Here is a 15,227-nt window from a genome sequence, read left to right on the forward strand (position 1 = left end):
TGGAATGAGAGCTTCAGGTGGCTGCCAAGATCTCTGTGTGTTTTGGCTCCTGTTAAGGGGTGCTGTGTTGATAGGGCTGGCCTTCAGGGTGGACAGTAACAACTTTGCTCTGGCCCAGGGTTTCTAGGAGCCGTGGATCATGCTCTGCAGTGCTTTTCTTGGCAGAGGAACATGCCGGCCATCTGGACTACAAAGATGCCAGGAGGCACCTGCCCTGCACTGAATGGCATCCGTGTCTTAAGTCTCCTCTGGATCATCTCAGGACACACCAGCCAGATGACCGCGTGGCTGTCTTTGGGTGCGGAGAGCTGTGTGCCTTCCCTCTGAGAACTGTCAGGGAGGATAGAACCTTCCATGTGAGATGGAGTTGGGCCATGGGACATGAGCATGGCAGCTCCCCTGTTTTAGAGACTCTAGCCTGTGACCTCTATAGTGAGTGGCTCAGAGGAGCCACTCCTAGGTATAAATACTACATATAATCACATACATAGCGATTCCTGGGTATTATATATTCATCAGTCAGAGAGCTGGGTTTCCTCTGGGACATGGTTGATAAAATCAGAAAGTAACTTCTTTTTCTTTTTTTTTCCTACCTGGAAACAGGCAAGCATAAGTAAACCTGATTTGCTGGCATCGAATCAGCCTTTCTTGACAGCCCTCTGCTGCCACTCTCTACCATAACCATGCTGCTGTCTAGCAGGGGACCACACATGAATCAGAATCAGAGAGGGGGCTGGTCCAGGGCAGACTGAAGGAGCCTCCTAGGTGACCTGCACCTGGACTGACGTTGCTAGAGTCCATGGGGGCTGTAAGCACCGTGAGAGCACAAGGGAGGTCACAGCCTTAGTGACAGCGACTTTAGTCAACACCTTTGTTCCCAATCTAAGTTCCCTTAGTGAAGGCCAGTGGCTCATAGGGCCTCCCAATGCACCGAATGTTGATGGTGTTCCTCTTGCTTTTCTGAATTGAGAAATCATGTGACTTTCCTCCATTAAACAAAAAACCCCTGCTTTTTCATGTTTGTTACAGATAACGTGCTTGAATGGAAAACCAGAGTGCTTAAAAACCCACTGTACCTTTATTCTCGGAGTGGCCCCTTCTATCTTGGGGTTGATACCTTCTTCCTGATCAGGTAATCAAGTTGACTGCATTTGCCTCTGTTTTGCTGGTTCTGGGCCGTGTGCACGCACATCGCCGTTCTCGCCTTAGTGAGCAAGGCTGATCTTCCACACTTACCTGCCTGGGCCTTTGCTTCTGTCCTTTTATAGACGATGCTGTTGTCACAGGCTACTCCCTTCAGTATCCATGGTTCATTGAACAAGTTAGGATGACTCTAAGAATTGGGCCTTTGACAAAAGTCAATTTTCTTTACCAAAATTGTCTATTTCATTGGTTCTCAAAATCTGGTCCTTAGACTGGTGCAGATTCATGATGAAGTTTCTAATTCTCACTACAGTGAAATGTGAAAAATGAAGAAAATGATGTGATGTTTCCTAAAATTGTGTTTATTTAAACTAATGCAAAGTTAAAATTTCCTAATTGTTTAATAAATGGCAGGTATTGTGTTAAGTACTTGGAAGCATTACCTCACTTAATCCTCTTGATATCCCTGTGTAATAAAGGGATTGTTTCCTTCTTTCCTCCTTTTCCTGAGATGCGATTCATATAACATAAAATTAACCAAAGTGTAAAACCCAGTGGCATTCAGCACACTCAGTAATGTTGGCAATGACCCCTATCTGGCTCCTAAACGTTTTCATCACCCCACATGCCCATGGAGCAGTTACTCCCCAGTACCTCCTGCTCAGATCCTAGAGACCACCTGTCTGCTTTTTGTCTGCATGGATTGACCCTTTCTAGAGAATTCATGTGTGTGCAGTCATGCAACACACAGCCCTTGGGCCTGCCTTCTTTCAGTTAACATGAGGTTTTTGAGGTACACCACGCTGTAGCATGGGTCAGCACCCCATTCCTTTGGAGGGCTCTGTAATAGCCATCGTGGGCATGCACTAAAGATCCCCACTTGAAGACAGGGAGGCTGAGACTGAGGGAGATAGTTCTAGTGGACATGGGATCTGAGCCCAGGATCTGACTCCAGAGTTCATGTTCTGTGTTTTTCCATGTCCTCACCTCTTTCCCAGGGAGATGGTGACAGTAGAGGGTGTGCATTCAGTCACCACCCACTATGTACTGAATGCCCTCTGTCAGCCATTGTTCCATGCCCTAAGGTTATTTCATGGATAAAACAAATGAGGATCTTGCTTGGTGCTTCCATTAGTGAGTGGGGAGGGGGTGGGAGGTAATTAACAAAAGAAAAAATAGTCTAAGTAAATACCAGGAAAAAAACAGAACAGGGCTGTGGAGGAGAGGGAGTGGGCAGATGTTTAGAGAAGGTCTGAGGAGGCTACCTGGTGAGGTGCTGTTTGAGCGGAGACCAAAATGGCAGGAAGGAAACAGATTTGGGGAAAGCTAACCAGGGGAGAAGGTTTCAGGCTGAGGGATTGACTAGTGCAGAAGAGCCAGGGTAAGAGCGAGGAGACCCTGTGAAGGAGAGGAAAGGAGGCTGGAGCAGAGCCATGGTGGGGAGGTGGGGGGAGGGGGAGGGGGGACGGAGGGGGAGGGGGGAGGTGGGGGGGAGGGGGAGGGGGAGGTGAAGAGGAGCCACGGGCCGGGCCAGGCCACGGAGGACCTGACGGGAACACCAAGGAGTTTGACTTTGTGTTGGTGGATCAGGAAGTTGGTTGTTTTAATTCAGAAAGTGATATGGTTTTATTTATTTTTAGAAACCATCACTCTGGCTCCTGTGTATTTGAATGATAAACCCAAGAAGGGCAGGAGTGGAGGCGGGAGGTCGATTATGTGATCTTCATCATATTTCAGATAAGAATTAATAAGGCTGGGGCAGGGAGAAGGTCATGTCAAGATGGGTCTTAGAGGTGGAATTGGTAGGACCTGCTGATGGATTGGATGTGAAGTGTAAGAACAGGGGAGCTGGGGACCATTTCTAAGTTTTGGCTTCAGTTACTGAGTCTGTGGTGACTCATTCACTGAGATGGGTGACACTGGAGGAGAAGCAGGGAGGGGAAGGATACGACTTCTGTTTGGGACATGGGCCCTTGGGACATGCACATGGAGATGTCATGAGACTATGACTGACATTACATGACTATGGGGATGGGTGGAAATGTCAAGGCTGGGGGCATAGATTTTGGAATCCTTGGGAGAGAGGAGGGTTTAAAGCCATAGTATTGAAACTGATCACACTAGGAGGGTAATAGAAAGACAGATCTGGACTGAATACCAGGGTCTCTGGTGTCCTAACCCTTAGAAGCTGGGAAGAAGAGGAGGAGCCCACAAAGGAGATTGAGAATGACTGACTGTGAAAGGGGGCACAAGGTAGACCCTGTGGACACCAGAAAGCCCAGGGAAGAGAGCTGCTCAAGGAGGGGTGTGGTCAGAGGGACCTAGCCCTGGGAGCTGAATATGCAGAGAAGTGATCCCTGGACTTGGCAGCTGGAGACTTTGGGTATCCTCATCAGGGCCATGGTCAGTGAAGTGCTGGAAACGGAAGCCCATCAGGGTGAGGTAAAGATGGGGGGAGGTAGAGGCACTTACTGTGGGGAGCTCTTTTAAGACATCTTGCTGTTTAAGGGCGAAAAGGAATGGAGTGGGCCGTATGATTTGTGGGGGACACAGGGTGGTTGGTCATCCACAGAATGCTTCAGGGCATAGCTATAGTGTGTTGGGAATGACTGAAGAGAAAGGGACACATGGGTACATGATGGAGATGCCAAATAACCATAGCAACAGAGCAATGTTTCCACATTAAAAAAAAAAATTCTTTTTTCCAAGCCCAGGAAATTCAAAAGTATATGAACCATGGCGTTAGGAGAGAACTAGCTCCCAGCTGGGCAAAGCATTAGTAATGGATTACTAATCCCCATCCAGCCTTGCAACACCTACCTCCCTACTCTCCTGGTGGCTTCCTCTCTTCTCCATCAGATGTCTTCTCAAATGTCACCTTCACAGCCCAGTGTTTCTTGTCCCTGGTCCCCATTTAAAATGAACCCCTCCAGCATTCTCTAGTTCATTTTTTCCTGAGATTTTCTTTATGTAACATACTATTGATGGGTTGATTGATTGTTCTCCTTCTTTTTCCACTGGAATGTACAGTAGGACTTTTTTCTCTGCTGTGTGCTGCTGTGTCACCAGGGCCTGGAGCAAGGATAGCCATAGAGGGCTGCTCTACATTGAAATGAATCATTTCTCCATTGTTTTATCTCAAGACTCTGCTGTGATAATTCTTTATAATGCAGAGCAAGTGGGGTGCAGAATGAGCTGAGACCTACCTGTGAGGGCAGTGGCTCAAGCTAGAAGGTGGCCAAGGTGACAAGAGAGAGCAGCCCAGTCAGGCGGAGTTCAGAGCACTCGGCAAAAAGTCTAGTATTGATACAGGAGCCACTGGGCACTAGACTTTTCCAGAGAGCACAGTGGGGTCTGGGCAGACAGGTGAGGCACACAGTTACAGGACACCTGTGAAGGATCCCTGGGGAATGGGGAGGGCTGCCTGTGGGACAGCATCAGACACCAGAACTCTTTTCCCTGAAAGGGCAAAACCAGGCATGCATACATGCACATGCACATCACACACACACACACACACACACACACACACACACCCATGCCATAGGCTGGAACGGGTCTGACTGGCAGGCCTGAGCCCTGGGAGGAAAGCTGGCAAGGACAAACCAAGATGGCTAGAACCAATCTGGAGACTGGGAAAGCAGCCAGTAGGAGGGAAGGATGAAGGGCATGAAAAGCCACTGGCCATCCTTGTGCCATCAGTGGGAATCTCAGACACCAGAGGAGCCACCGAGTAGCCTCATGTATCCCTATATCCACAGGCCAAAGTTGTTGAACTGCCAAATATCCACGAATACTCCAAATATGTGGAGACTGCCTTCCTCACATGTGGACTGGTCTGGGCGGAAGAGAGCTGAGCCTTTTACCAGTGATGCTCAGATCAGCATCACCTGGAAGCTTGGTAGCAGTGCAGATTCTCAGGCCCAGCCCAACCCAACTCCACTCCCTCAGGGAGTGGGACCAGCAGTCTGGGGTGTCACAAGCCCCCCAAATGATCCTGATGCCTGCTAAGGTCAAGCCCCATATGAGCCCAGGGCGGGTGGGTGGGGGAAGAGCTGGGGATGACAGATGGGGGAACGAGGTAGATCCTGATTCCAATCTAGAGTCAAAGAAAGACATTTCTTTCTTCTTTGTCCTTATTTGTTTCTGTTTTTTTACTGCCTATCTCTGTGACTTTTTTCCTTCAGTATTTATTTTATTCCTTTAGAAGGGTCCCATTTGCCTTTATTTAAAATTTTTATTTGAACAATGGAACAATATTATCTACATTTTTACAGATGAGAAATTCAGTATTTGGAGATGAACTGATTTGTCCATATCTCCCCAGCAAGTAAGGTGTCAATCAGAACCTAAGAATGCAGGTTGAGCATGCCAAATCTGAAATCTAAACTGTTCTCAAACCTTCGAGGACCAACATGATGCCACAAGTGGAAATGTCCACTCCGGCCTCATGTGACAGGCTGCAGACAAAATGCAAGCACACTAAACATGCTGCTGCCTCAAAGCTACATGTGCTACGTGAGTGTGAAATGAATGGATTTTGTGTTTAGATTTGGATTCCTTTTCCAAGATAACTCATTATGTATAAACATTTCAAACTCTGTAAACACTTCTTGTCCCAAGCCTTTCAGATATTCAGCCTCTAATATGTTTTTCATGGAAGCTATGTTTTAATTGCCACGTCACTGATATATATGCATCAGAACCAAAGACTGCTGATTGTCTTTAAGAATAACTAATGGAAGGGCCTGGGGTTGTGGCTCAGCGGTAGAGCGCTCGCCTAGCACGTGCAAGGTGCTGGGTTCAATCCTCAGCACCACATAAAAATAAACAAATAAAATAAAGGTATTGTGCCTAACTATAACTTAATAAATATTTAAAAAATAATAATAACTAATGGAGCCCAGCTACTTGGGAGGCTTGGTGGGAGGAGGAGGCCATCCTCAACCTAATGAGACACTGTCTCCAAATTAAAAATAAAAGGACTGGGGATTGTAGCTCAGTTCTAGAGGACATCTGGGTTCAATCCCTAGCACTGTAAAAAAAAAAAAGTGACTAGTGGATGACTGTTTGGGATCCTTTCCTACCTCGCCAGCTGGCCTCACACTTCTCCATTCCCATCCTGCTCAGGACTCTGGGACGTAGTCTTTTGCAGCCCATCATCCTGCCCACAGCCTGTTTTCCTGCCAGGCTTCTCAGTGCCCTCTGCTTATGAACCTGAAGGCTGGGCGGCGCTGTAGAGGGGAGTGCCCAGTCTCTCTGAAAAGAAAGGATGGCCCTGATTTATCCTTTTCTGAAATGAAGAGGAAGCCGGAATCAGAATTGGCTGTCCTACTTCCACCCTGCAGCACTCTTTCTTACATGTCTCTATAAATTTTGTTCCTATTATAATGAATCCAACTTGCTTTTCAAAGGCAAATTTAGCAGGGAGAGAATGAAGACATTCTCCAGCCCTCCAGGATCCCTTCCAAGTTGGGCCCAACACACACAGCCTTGTTTTGCAATAGGAAATAAATTTGATCCTTAGAGAAACACCCACAAAGGTCATGGGTCTAAATGCCACAGGGTTGGGCAACTCACTCACGCACTTGCTCACCTAAAAGTTATAACTCAGCGCCATGACCCACCACCTCCGTTCCTCTTGCTGAACATTCTGTCTGTCATGAGTTTTCCACTGGGATGTGTCGGTTAGGAATTCTAACTGTGATCTTGAGCAACCCTCTTAATCATCTCTGAATTTCACTTTTCCTGTTAGGGATGAGGAATGATAATGTCTTCCCTTTGACTTAATAGACCTGTGAGTTCATTCACTCAATAAACATTTATTGGAAGTAGTTCTTGGTGTGGCTGCAGAAGCAAAGGCAATCTCATTGGGGAAAGTACTTTGAAGGTGATGCCATACTGTAGAAATGGAAGTCCTTGATGTTTCTACTTGAAAAGACCAACATGGTAGCTATCAGCATTGTTGACCAAGTATTTCTGGAACTCCACCCTCCAGGAACTTGGCAACATTTCACTCTCCAAGCCCCACTGGGCCTGGGTGGGCCACATCACTAGTTCTGACTAACAAGTAGCACCTCGTATTGCCATTATGCAAAGTGCTTTAAATCCTATGCTGAGAACTTTGAACGTGTCATGTTTAGACTAGAACTGAATTGTTGAGTTAAAATCCTCCAGAACTCTTGTTCTGTGCTATGGTCACTGGTGAACTTTCAGATAGCAGCAACTCCATCAGCCTAAGTTCCAAAGCAAGGAGATATCAAGACCCAGGCAATCGGTTGTATGTTTCATGAGCAAAATAAAACAACCCAAACAACTGTTGCTTTCATATTTGGAGCTTGTTTGTTACTGCAGTATCACTTAGTCTATCCTGACTGACATGACCATTTATCAACAAATGAACTATATTATTGATAAGTAATTCCTCTTTTCTTTCTCTTAGTGGTTGGTTAAGTGCAAGGTCATTTCTAAAGATTCAACAGAATTCAGACAAAGGACTAACCCCTAAAGTCATACTCAGATACTTTCTTAATCGTCTTATAAGGTAGGTTTTTTATATAATTTCTTACTTCATTGTAGCTGTATAATAAGTTCTTATTTTTTTTCAGTGCTTAATCCTCTTTTGAAAGAATTTCCAAAGCAAAATATACTAAGAAAATATTTTTTTTCCTTAAATACAGTTGGTTTTTGCTGATTTAATATGGTTCAAGTTCTAGCTGGGTATGGTGGCTCACGCCAGTAATCCCAACGGCTCAGGAGGCTGAGGCAGGAGAGTGGCGAGTTCAAAGTCAACCTCAGTAAAAGTGAGGCACTAAGCAATACAATGAGACCCTATCTCTAAATAAAATACAAAATAGAACTGGGGATGTGGCTCAGTGGTTGAGTGCCCCTGAGCTCAATCCCCTATACAAAAAATGTGTGTGTGTGTGTGTGTGTGTAGTTCAAGTTCTGGTAGAATAAATGCCATGAAATTTGTATCTTCCACTGGCAAAAGCTCCCTAATTCCTCAAAAAATGGAAAGCAGATTTTGATAAAAGTACTACCAATTTCCATGATATCTATATGCTACTGGAGAATCAGTGTGACTGCGAGTTGGCCGACACTGGACCTTGTAAATCAGAGTATGAATAGTAATGATAAAAATAAAAGACGACACAGCCGGGAAGGGAACAGGGTGAAGCTCAGCTCAATGGCCATTCTGCTGAGAGGGAGGCGGGAAATTATGGCTTCCTGCGGGAAGGGGGTTGGTTGAAGCAGAAAGGATTCCAAGATTGACACAATACAGAACCAGTGATGGCAAAGTGGCAGTGATAGAATGCGATGTCAAAGTTAAGGCGAAAAGGAGACTTCAACACCTGTACTCCAACTCTTCCATTTATACATCTTTTCAGTCCTGCTTAGAGTTGAGCTGGACCCCCACTTTCAGGACTCCTGTTCCAGTCCCATCTTGGTACACCACATTGTTCACAAAATAGTGAAAGCCACCTTCAGGGCTAGTTAAATGAAGTGGGCAAGAGCAGAGGCCATAGCTCTACTGCTGAGCCGGCATTCTGGCTCAGACACTGCTGTGTGACTGAGTAAGCATCTCAGCCTTTCTGTGCTTGAGTTTTCTCATCTCTGAAATGGGGCAAATAATGGCACTTAACCTTGTAGGACTCTTGCAAGGATTAATCGAGATAATGCCTGTGAAGAATTTAGAAAATGCTTGGTGGGTAGTAAGCATTCAGTGAGTATAAGCTACCATTGTTATTGTTGTTATTTATTCCTTTTCCCTTTTCCTTCCTATTGGCTAAGAATGAGGATGAGCTCAGGAGTGGACCTTTATTGGCTTTTTACCATGGTCCTTGTGGTTTTTTCCAAGGTGCTACCAAATCTAGCCCTCCTCCTGGGAAGGATAGAATGCACAATGTCTTTTGGGTGACAGGCTCTGGGTTAAGCAGCCTGTTCTTCCCTGAGGATTCCTGAAGGAGAGGGACTGGCTTAAAGGCCAAAGTTGGAGACCATTAGGGATCAGATGCCATCGTCTGGCAGGTTTCTCTGGGAAACCTGCTTCAGGAGAAAAATCTGGAGCTAGGATGGAGGATCCAGGAGGGTTTTTACAAGCGGATAAAGAAGTGGGGTGGGAGAAGCCCCAGTGGAAGTGGAGTAGTGGTGAGAACTTGTGGGTAAGTGACTGCAATATCCAGGAAGGAGAGCAGGGTTTGGTGATTGGCAGAGGGAGTAAGGACTGGAGAAATCTAGCATTTCCTGGCCTGAGCAACATGGTGCCTGATGGAAGTATTGTCGGTCAGAGAACTCCGGGAAAGTGGCAGATTGCAGTGAGACTAGGAAGAAGATGACTCCAACCTGACACCAACACACAGTCTGAACTCACAGCCTGTGAGGTCCCCAGGGACAAAACCACCACGGGCTGGGACATTCAGGTGTTCTCATTCATGCCGGCAGAACTCCCTGATTCTACCTGGTTAGGATTTAATACTCCAAGAGGACAGGAGGCGAGATCCTTCGTCCACTCACTCTGTGCCAGGCACTGTTCTAGATTCAGTGTTTTAATAAGCTCCTCCCAGCGTTGAGGAACACATTCAACACATAGAGAGTCAACATCAAGTTACAGCATACCAGTCAATGGAGAACGGGTCAGTGGTGACGAGGGCCACCAAGTGGTCATTTGGAGAGGGAAGTGAGGTGGGGTCTGCTTCTGGAAGGGTAGTCAGAGAAGGTGACTTTGAAAGAAGAAAAGGAATGTTCTAAACAAAGAAATGCTCAGGGGGAACCAAGTGAAAAAGTCCTGAGAAGGGGTGCAGTTGGTGTGTTGGAAGGACTTCAAGGAGCCCAGACACGCTCTTGGGAGCAGAGCCAGCAGCCTGGAGGGCAGGAGGGAATGAGGTCAGAGGGCATGTTACGTGGGGCCTGGGGGAGCAATTTCCACGTCGTTTTAAGATGGAAGCCTTCGAAGGGGTCTGCAGGGGAGTGGTCCAGTCAGATTACAAGATTCACCCTGGCTGCAGCACAGCGAGCTGGACGTGAGGGGGCAGGGCTGGAGTGGGGAGACCAGTTGGGAGCTATTGCAAGTTATAAGAAAATTCAAAAAACCCCACGGCTGGGGGCAAATCAGAAAAAGATCATCTACTGGGAAATGAAGGGCACAGACACCCGGGAGCTGCAGGATAATTCCAACTGAGAGCCACATGTTAAAAATTGTTTTATATTATAGCTTCTGATGAACAGTGTCTAACTGTAGTCGAAAGTTATAACTAAAATAAGGGGGTCCCCTTCCAGCCTCTCTCCCCACAGCACACATCTGTTAACAGTTGAATTCTAGTGGAGACTTTCCTTGTATTTGTAAGCACTGCCCCCTGCTCCCCACCCCTAAGAGCATTGTCCTACATATTGCACAGTTTTGCACGTGGCTTTTTTACTTAATGATTTGGTGTCGCTGATGTTAGAGGTCACCTGCATGGCATTATGTTGTAGGAAGCCATTATGCATTTAGCCTGTTCCATTGATGGGCATGGAGGTAATTTATAACTTCTTGTCTTAGGCAAGAAGACAATGTATATATGTTATTGTGCACTTGGATGGGTATGTTTGTGGGGTAAATTCCTTCAAGTGGAGTTGGTGATTTGTATGCCTCTAAATTTTTTCTGTCTTTATTTTTATTTATTTATTTATTTAAATGATTTATTTTGGAGTACTGGGGATTGAACCCAGGGCCTCATGCATGCTAGGCAATGTGCTCTACTGCTAAGCTACACCCTGGTCCAAGGATCCCACTTTTCAAACCCGCTTTGACTTTAACTCTTGGAAGCTTGGATAAAGATGCACTACTCCAGGTGTGGTAGCACACGCCTTTAATCCCAGGGACTTGGAGATTGAGGCAGGAGGATCACAAGTTCAAGGCTATCCGTAACAACGTAGTGAGGCCTTGTGTCAAAATAAAAAATAAAGAGGGCTGGGGATGTGGTTCAGAGATTAAATGCCCCTGGGTTCAATCCCCTGTACCAAAGGGGGAAAAAAAAAGAAACAGCACATATTAATTTCTGTGGTCCTCTGTGTCAAACTGTCCGTGTATTTAGCTCATTGCATTCTCAAAAAAGCTTAGGAGGCAGAAAGCATCATCCTTCTTTTAAAGAAGAAGGAAGAAGAGAAGTCAGATGTGAAGACTTAAGGCAAATCTAGAAGTCACGTTCTGGTTCTTTTCCTGTAGCTGCCCTCCCCCAACAGCATTGGCCCATCCCCCCGAGACCCACTGATTCTGAGCCTTCATTTTCACAAGTACCAGGGGAGGTAGATGGAGAAGGGGTGGGCGCACTGCTGGGGTGGGGCAGGAGGGATGTCCCCCCTGACTGCATCTGTCCTGAGTGCTGCTTCTGAGGGGAGCAGGGTAGACACTCTCTCCAGGGAGAGGAAGGTGGCAGATGGTGGGAAGGGCGTCCAGGGAGGTGGGAGCCAGAGGCTCGGAGGAGCAGCTGCAGTGCCTCTGGTCAGATGGCTGGCAGGGCAGGCCTCAGGCCCCAGGAGGGCTGCTGCCCAAGCAGACACTGAGGTGAGCTGATCTGGGAAGGTGCACTTGACATCCTCACCTGCTTTTTCTCGCTTTGATCAACAATTCCATCTCTGTTCCTCGCATGCCCAGTGGACATTGTGTAGGATGCTCTCATTGCCCAGAGGCCCGGGAGCCCAACGGGCCTGATGCTTGGTACTGATTCACTGTCCTGCAGCTGTGGGTGGAGATGCTCCAAGTCCTGCCTGCACCCCACCCAGCCCGGATGCCTCATCCCAATGATCTGAGGTTGTGTTAGTTGGCTTTTTCAATGCTGTGACTAAAGGACCTGACCAGCACAATTATAAAGGAAGAAGAGTTTATTTTAGGGCTTAGGGTTTCAGAAGTCTTGGTCCATAGAAGGCTGGCTCCATTCCTCAAGGCTCGAGGTGAGGCTGAACATCATGGCAGGGGAGAGTGGTCGAGGGAAGCAGCTCATATCATGGTGAACTGAAAGCTGAGACAGAGACTCCACTTGGTAGACTCAAATATATAGTCAAAGCCATGCTCCAATTCCCACCTCCTCCAGCCACACCCTGCCACTTCAGTTACCACTCAGTTAATCCCTACCAAGGGATTAAATCACTGATTCGGTTAAGACTCTTACAACCCAGTCATTTCTCCTCTGAACCTTCTTGCATTGTCTAACAATGAGCTTTTGGGAGACAGCTCATATCTAAACCATAAAAGAGGTTCTATGGGGTCTACTTGCTCTACTTGAGAAAAACTACAGTGAATATCAAGATGTATTATTTTTTTAAATTAATTTTTTAATTAAAATTTTATTTGTTTTAATTAATACATGACAGTAGAATGCATTTATGCACTTTGATACATCATAAATAGGTGGGATATAATTTCATTTTCCTGAGTGTACATGTTGCATAATCATACTGGTCATGCAGTCACATATATTCATACAGTAATAATGCCTGTTTCCTTCTACTACCTTTCCTATCCCCACATCCCCTTCCACTCCCATAACTTCCCTCTATCTAATCTAAGGTATATATCTAAGGCTATTCTTCCCTAGTGCCCCCCGCTTTATTCTGAGTTAGCATTTGCATATATATTCTTTCATTTTTAGTTTTTTGTGGTGCTAGGGATTGAACCCAGGGCCTTGCTAAATATTTATCCTACTACTGATCTACTCTCAGCCCAGAATGTACTTTTTAAAAAGAGTGATCTGACCTCAGTGCACCCAGAATCCCTTCCAGAACTGTATGTGATGCCCTGTCACACCTCACTCCCAACTCTGCCAGACACCAGTGGCCAACTGAGATGTCCCTCAGGTGCAAAGTATGTGCTGGGTTCTGAAGATTTAGTAAAAAAGAATATAAAATAGCTTGCTAATACATTTTTAGGTTGGTTACATGTTTGAAATGATAATATTTTGGGCTAAATAAGTGATCTTAAAATTAATTGTACTTTTTTTTTTTTTTTTTTTTTTTACTCTGTAAAGTGCAGCTACTAGAAAATGCCAAATGGGGGGTGATAGACAGGGTTCACGTTCCATTTCCACTGAGCCACACTGATCTGGACACCTGGAGTCTTATGCTTCACCTTTGTGACTACTGTGGGTCCTGCATCGGAGCAGGAGGGGTACGAAGGAAGGAAGAGATGAAGGCCCAGAAGGGGAGAGGGAAAGAGGGAGCGAGGAAGGAGATCGTTATTGCTCGAGGCGCTGTGGAAAGAACACGAACCCGTGTCAGATCTCAGCACTGCTGTGTGATTAGGGCAAGTCACCCTAATCTCCTCATCAGTAAAAGGGAGGAAAGGGCTACCTGACTGGATAGTCTGAGGGTTAGAAATATCTAAAAAGCTTCTATCACAGAGGCAGTAAATGACGGTGATTTTGTGTCAGGAGGTAGCATGACACAGCACATGGGAGCAGCTTAGCAGTGATCCTGGACCCCTGGATGCCTGAATGCTGGAGCGTGCTGGCAGGAGGCTGGCCTCCGACACAGTCTGTTGTAGAGCACCTACCCTCCGTCCCCCAGGCGCCCACCATGGGGCTGAGCGGACCTCTGGAGAGTCACCTCCTCTCTCCTGCTCTTTCCTGCCAGACTGCAGCCTCTTCACCTGCACTCAGTGTGCTTGTTGGTTGGATTGTTCCCTGTTGTTCCCTGGGGACCTGTCTGGGAAGTACCCAAATTCCACTGGGACAACTGCCGGCAAGCTTGGTGGACCAATCTGCTGTTGCTAAATAACTTTGTGTCCGTCCAGAATGCGGTGAGTCTCGAGCTGTTGGCTTTGTAAGGGCAGGTGGGTCACCGGTGCCTCAGTCACGGGATAGAGCCAACCTGGGGTGGAGCTGTGTCGGTCTACACAGGGGGCAGCTGCTGTGGGAAGCAGAGGAGGGCATAGTAGTGTTAGTGAGGGGTAACCTCCAAGGTCCATGTCCCTAGGTGACAGCCCCAACCCCATCATGGTCCCGTACCAGTGCATGTCCTTCACCCCAAAGGAAAGGACACCATCTTCACCATATGCACCAAGAGCCTATCCTGGGGTGGAGCCTCCCACCACACCCTCACCATAGGAAATTCTACTCAATTTCTAGCCAGACCTGACAGAGCTTGTTCAGAACTACAAGATCCGTTCATGTTGTGGCTACCCCAAAGCCCCAGAGTCCTCATAATAAATGTGGAATGAAAAAAACTGAAATAACTGTAATTAGATCATGTCACCAATCCCTCAAATGTCTTGAAAGTGGAACCAAAAGAGAATTTCCTAAGTGTGGCAGGTCCCTAATTATTGTACATAACCACTTACTAATGAAATGGCCAATGCCCAGCAGCTTTGACGAGCAGTCCATTGGTGACAGGGGTCCTGGGAGACAGTCTGTCTTCCCAGCAGACTGTGTTCCCATTTTGGGGAGTCAGGGACAAGGACAGAAGCCAGTTACCTCTTTGAGGTGAAGTCCACCTTAGATACCCAGAAGCTAGGGTGCCAAGGCCCTCAAGACTGCTACTCATGCTTTTCCCCACTATGAAACATTGTCTTCAACTGTGGACAAAGATGCCCCTTCCTTGGCAGAAGTCTGAGTGCCCTGGGACCCTGGGGTCCAAGGCACAGGAAAACCGTCCCCTCACATTGAAGGAAAAGTGGAGGTAACTACCTTATTTCTCAATATCCATGGACAGTTCCAACCATGTGGTTTTGCCTAGACGATCCCACGTGGACCCTGTATGGGAACACAGGGGCTTCCACCCAAGTGCATCTGGAGCCACGCCGTGGTTCCAAATGAGCACAGTTTTGCCACCTAAAGTTGGGGGCGAAGACCAGGCAAGGGAAAGAAAATAACACCAACTGCTGAGTTCCAACTGCACTGTTTTGATAATTACCTTGCACATTCCTGTAACATGATGGAGTCCAGTTCCCACAACTGTTCAAAGAGACGGGGTTAGCAGAAAAAGAAAAAAAAAAAAAAAAAAAAAAAAAAAAAAAAAAACAAAACCAACAAAAATTTTAAAAAGGCAGCAAAGGGTAGTTTTCATCTGGTGTCTTTTATTTAAGTTTTTTAAGTTAAGAAAAGCTGGTG

The 15,227-nt window shown here is 46.5% G+C and overlaps 1 protein-coding gene across 1 annotated transcript in view; it reads left to right on the plus strand.

Moving 5' to 3' along the window:
- LOC124075850 (O-acyltransferase like protein-like) overlaps positions 1-15,227 on the plus strand; it is a 52,184-nt gene that overhangs the window by 24,285 nt on the left and 12,672 nt on the right. Inside the window, exons 6-9 of the mRNA XM_058571369.1 lie at positions 119-298; positions 1,030-1,132; positions 7,586-7,687; positions 13,753-13,918. Coding sequence (XP_058427352.1) covers positions 119-298; positions 1,030-1,132; positions 7,586-7,687; positions 13,753-13,918 — 551 coding nt within the window. The remainder of the gene's footprint in view (positions 1-118; positions 299-1,029; positions 1,133-7,585; positions 7,688-13,752; positions 13,919-15,227) is intronic.

Source organism: Marmota monax, unplaced genomic scaffold, assembly GCF_021218885.2.
Source record: "Marmota monax isolate L192 unplaced genomic scaffold, Marmota_monax_Labrador192_F-V1.1 WCK01_AAM20220418_F8-fsc00088, whole genome shotgun sequence".
Taxonomy (NCBI): domain Eukaryota; kingdom Metazoa; phylum Chordata; class Mammalia; order Rodentia; family Sciuridae; genus Marmota; species Marmota monax.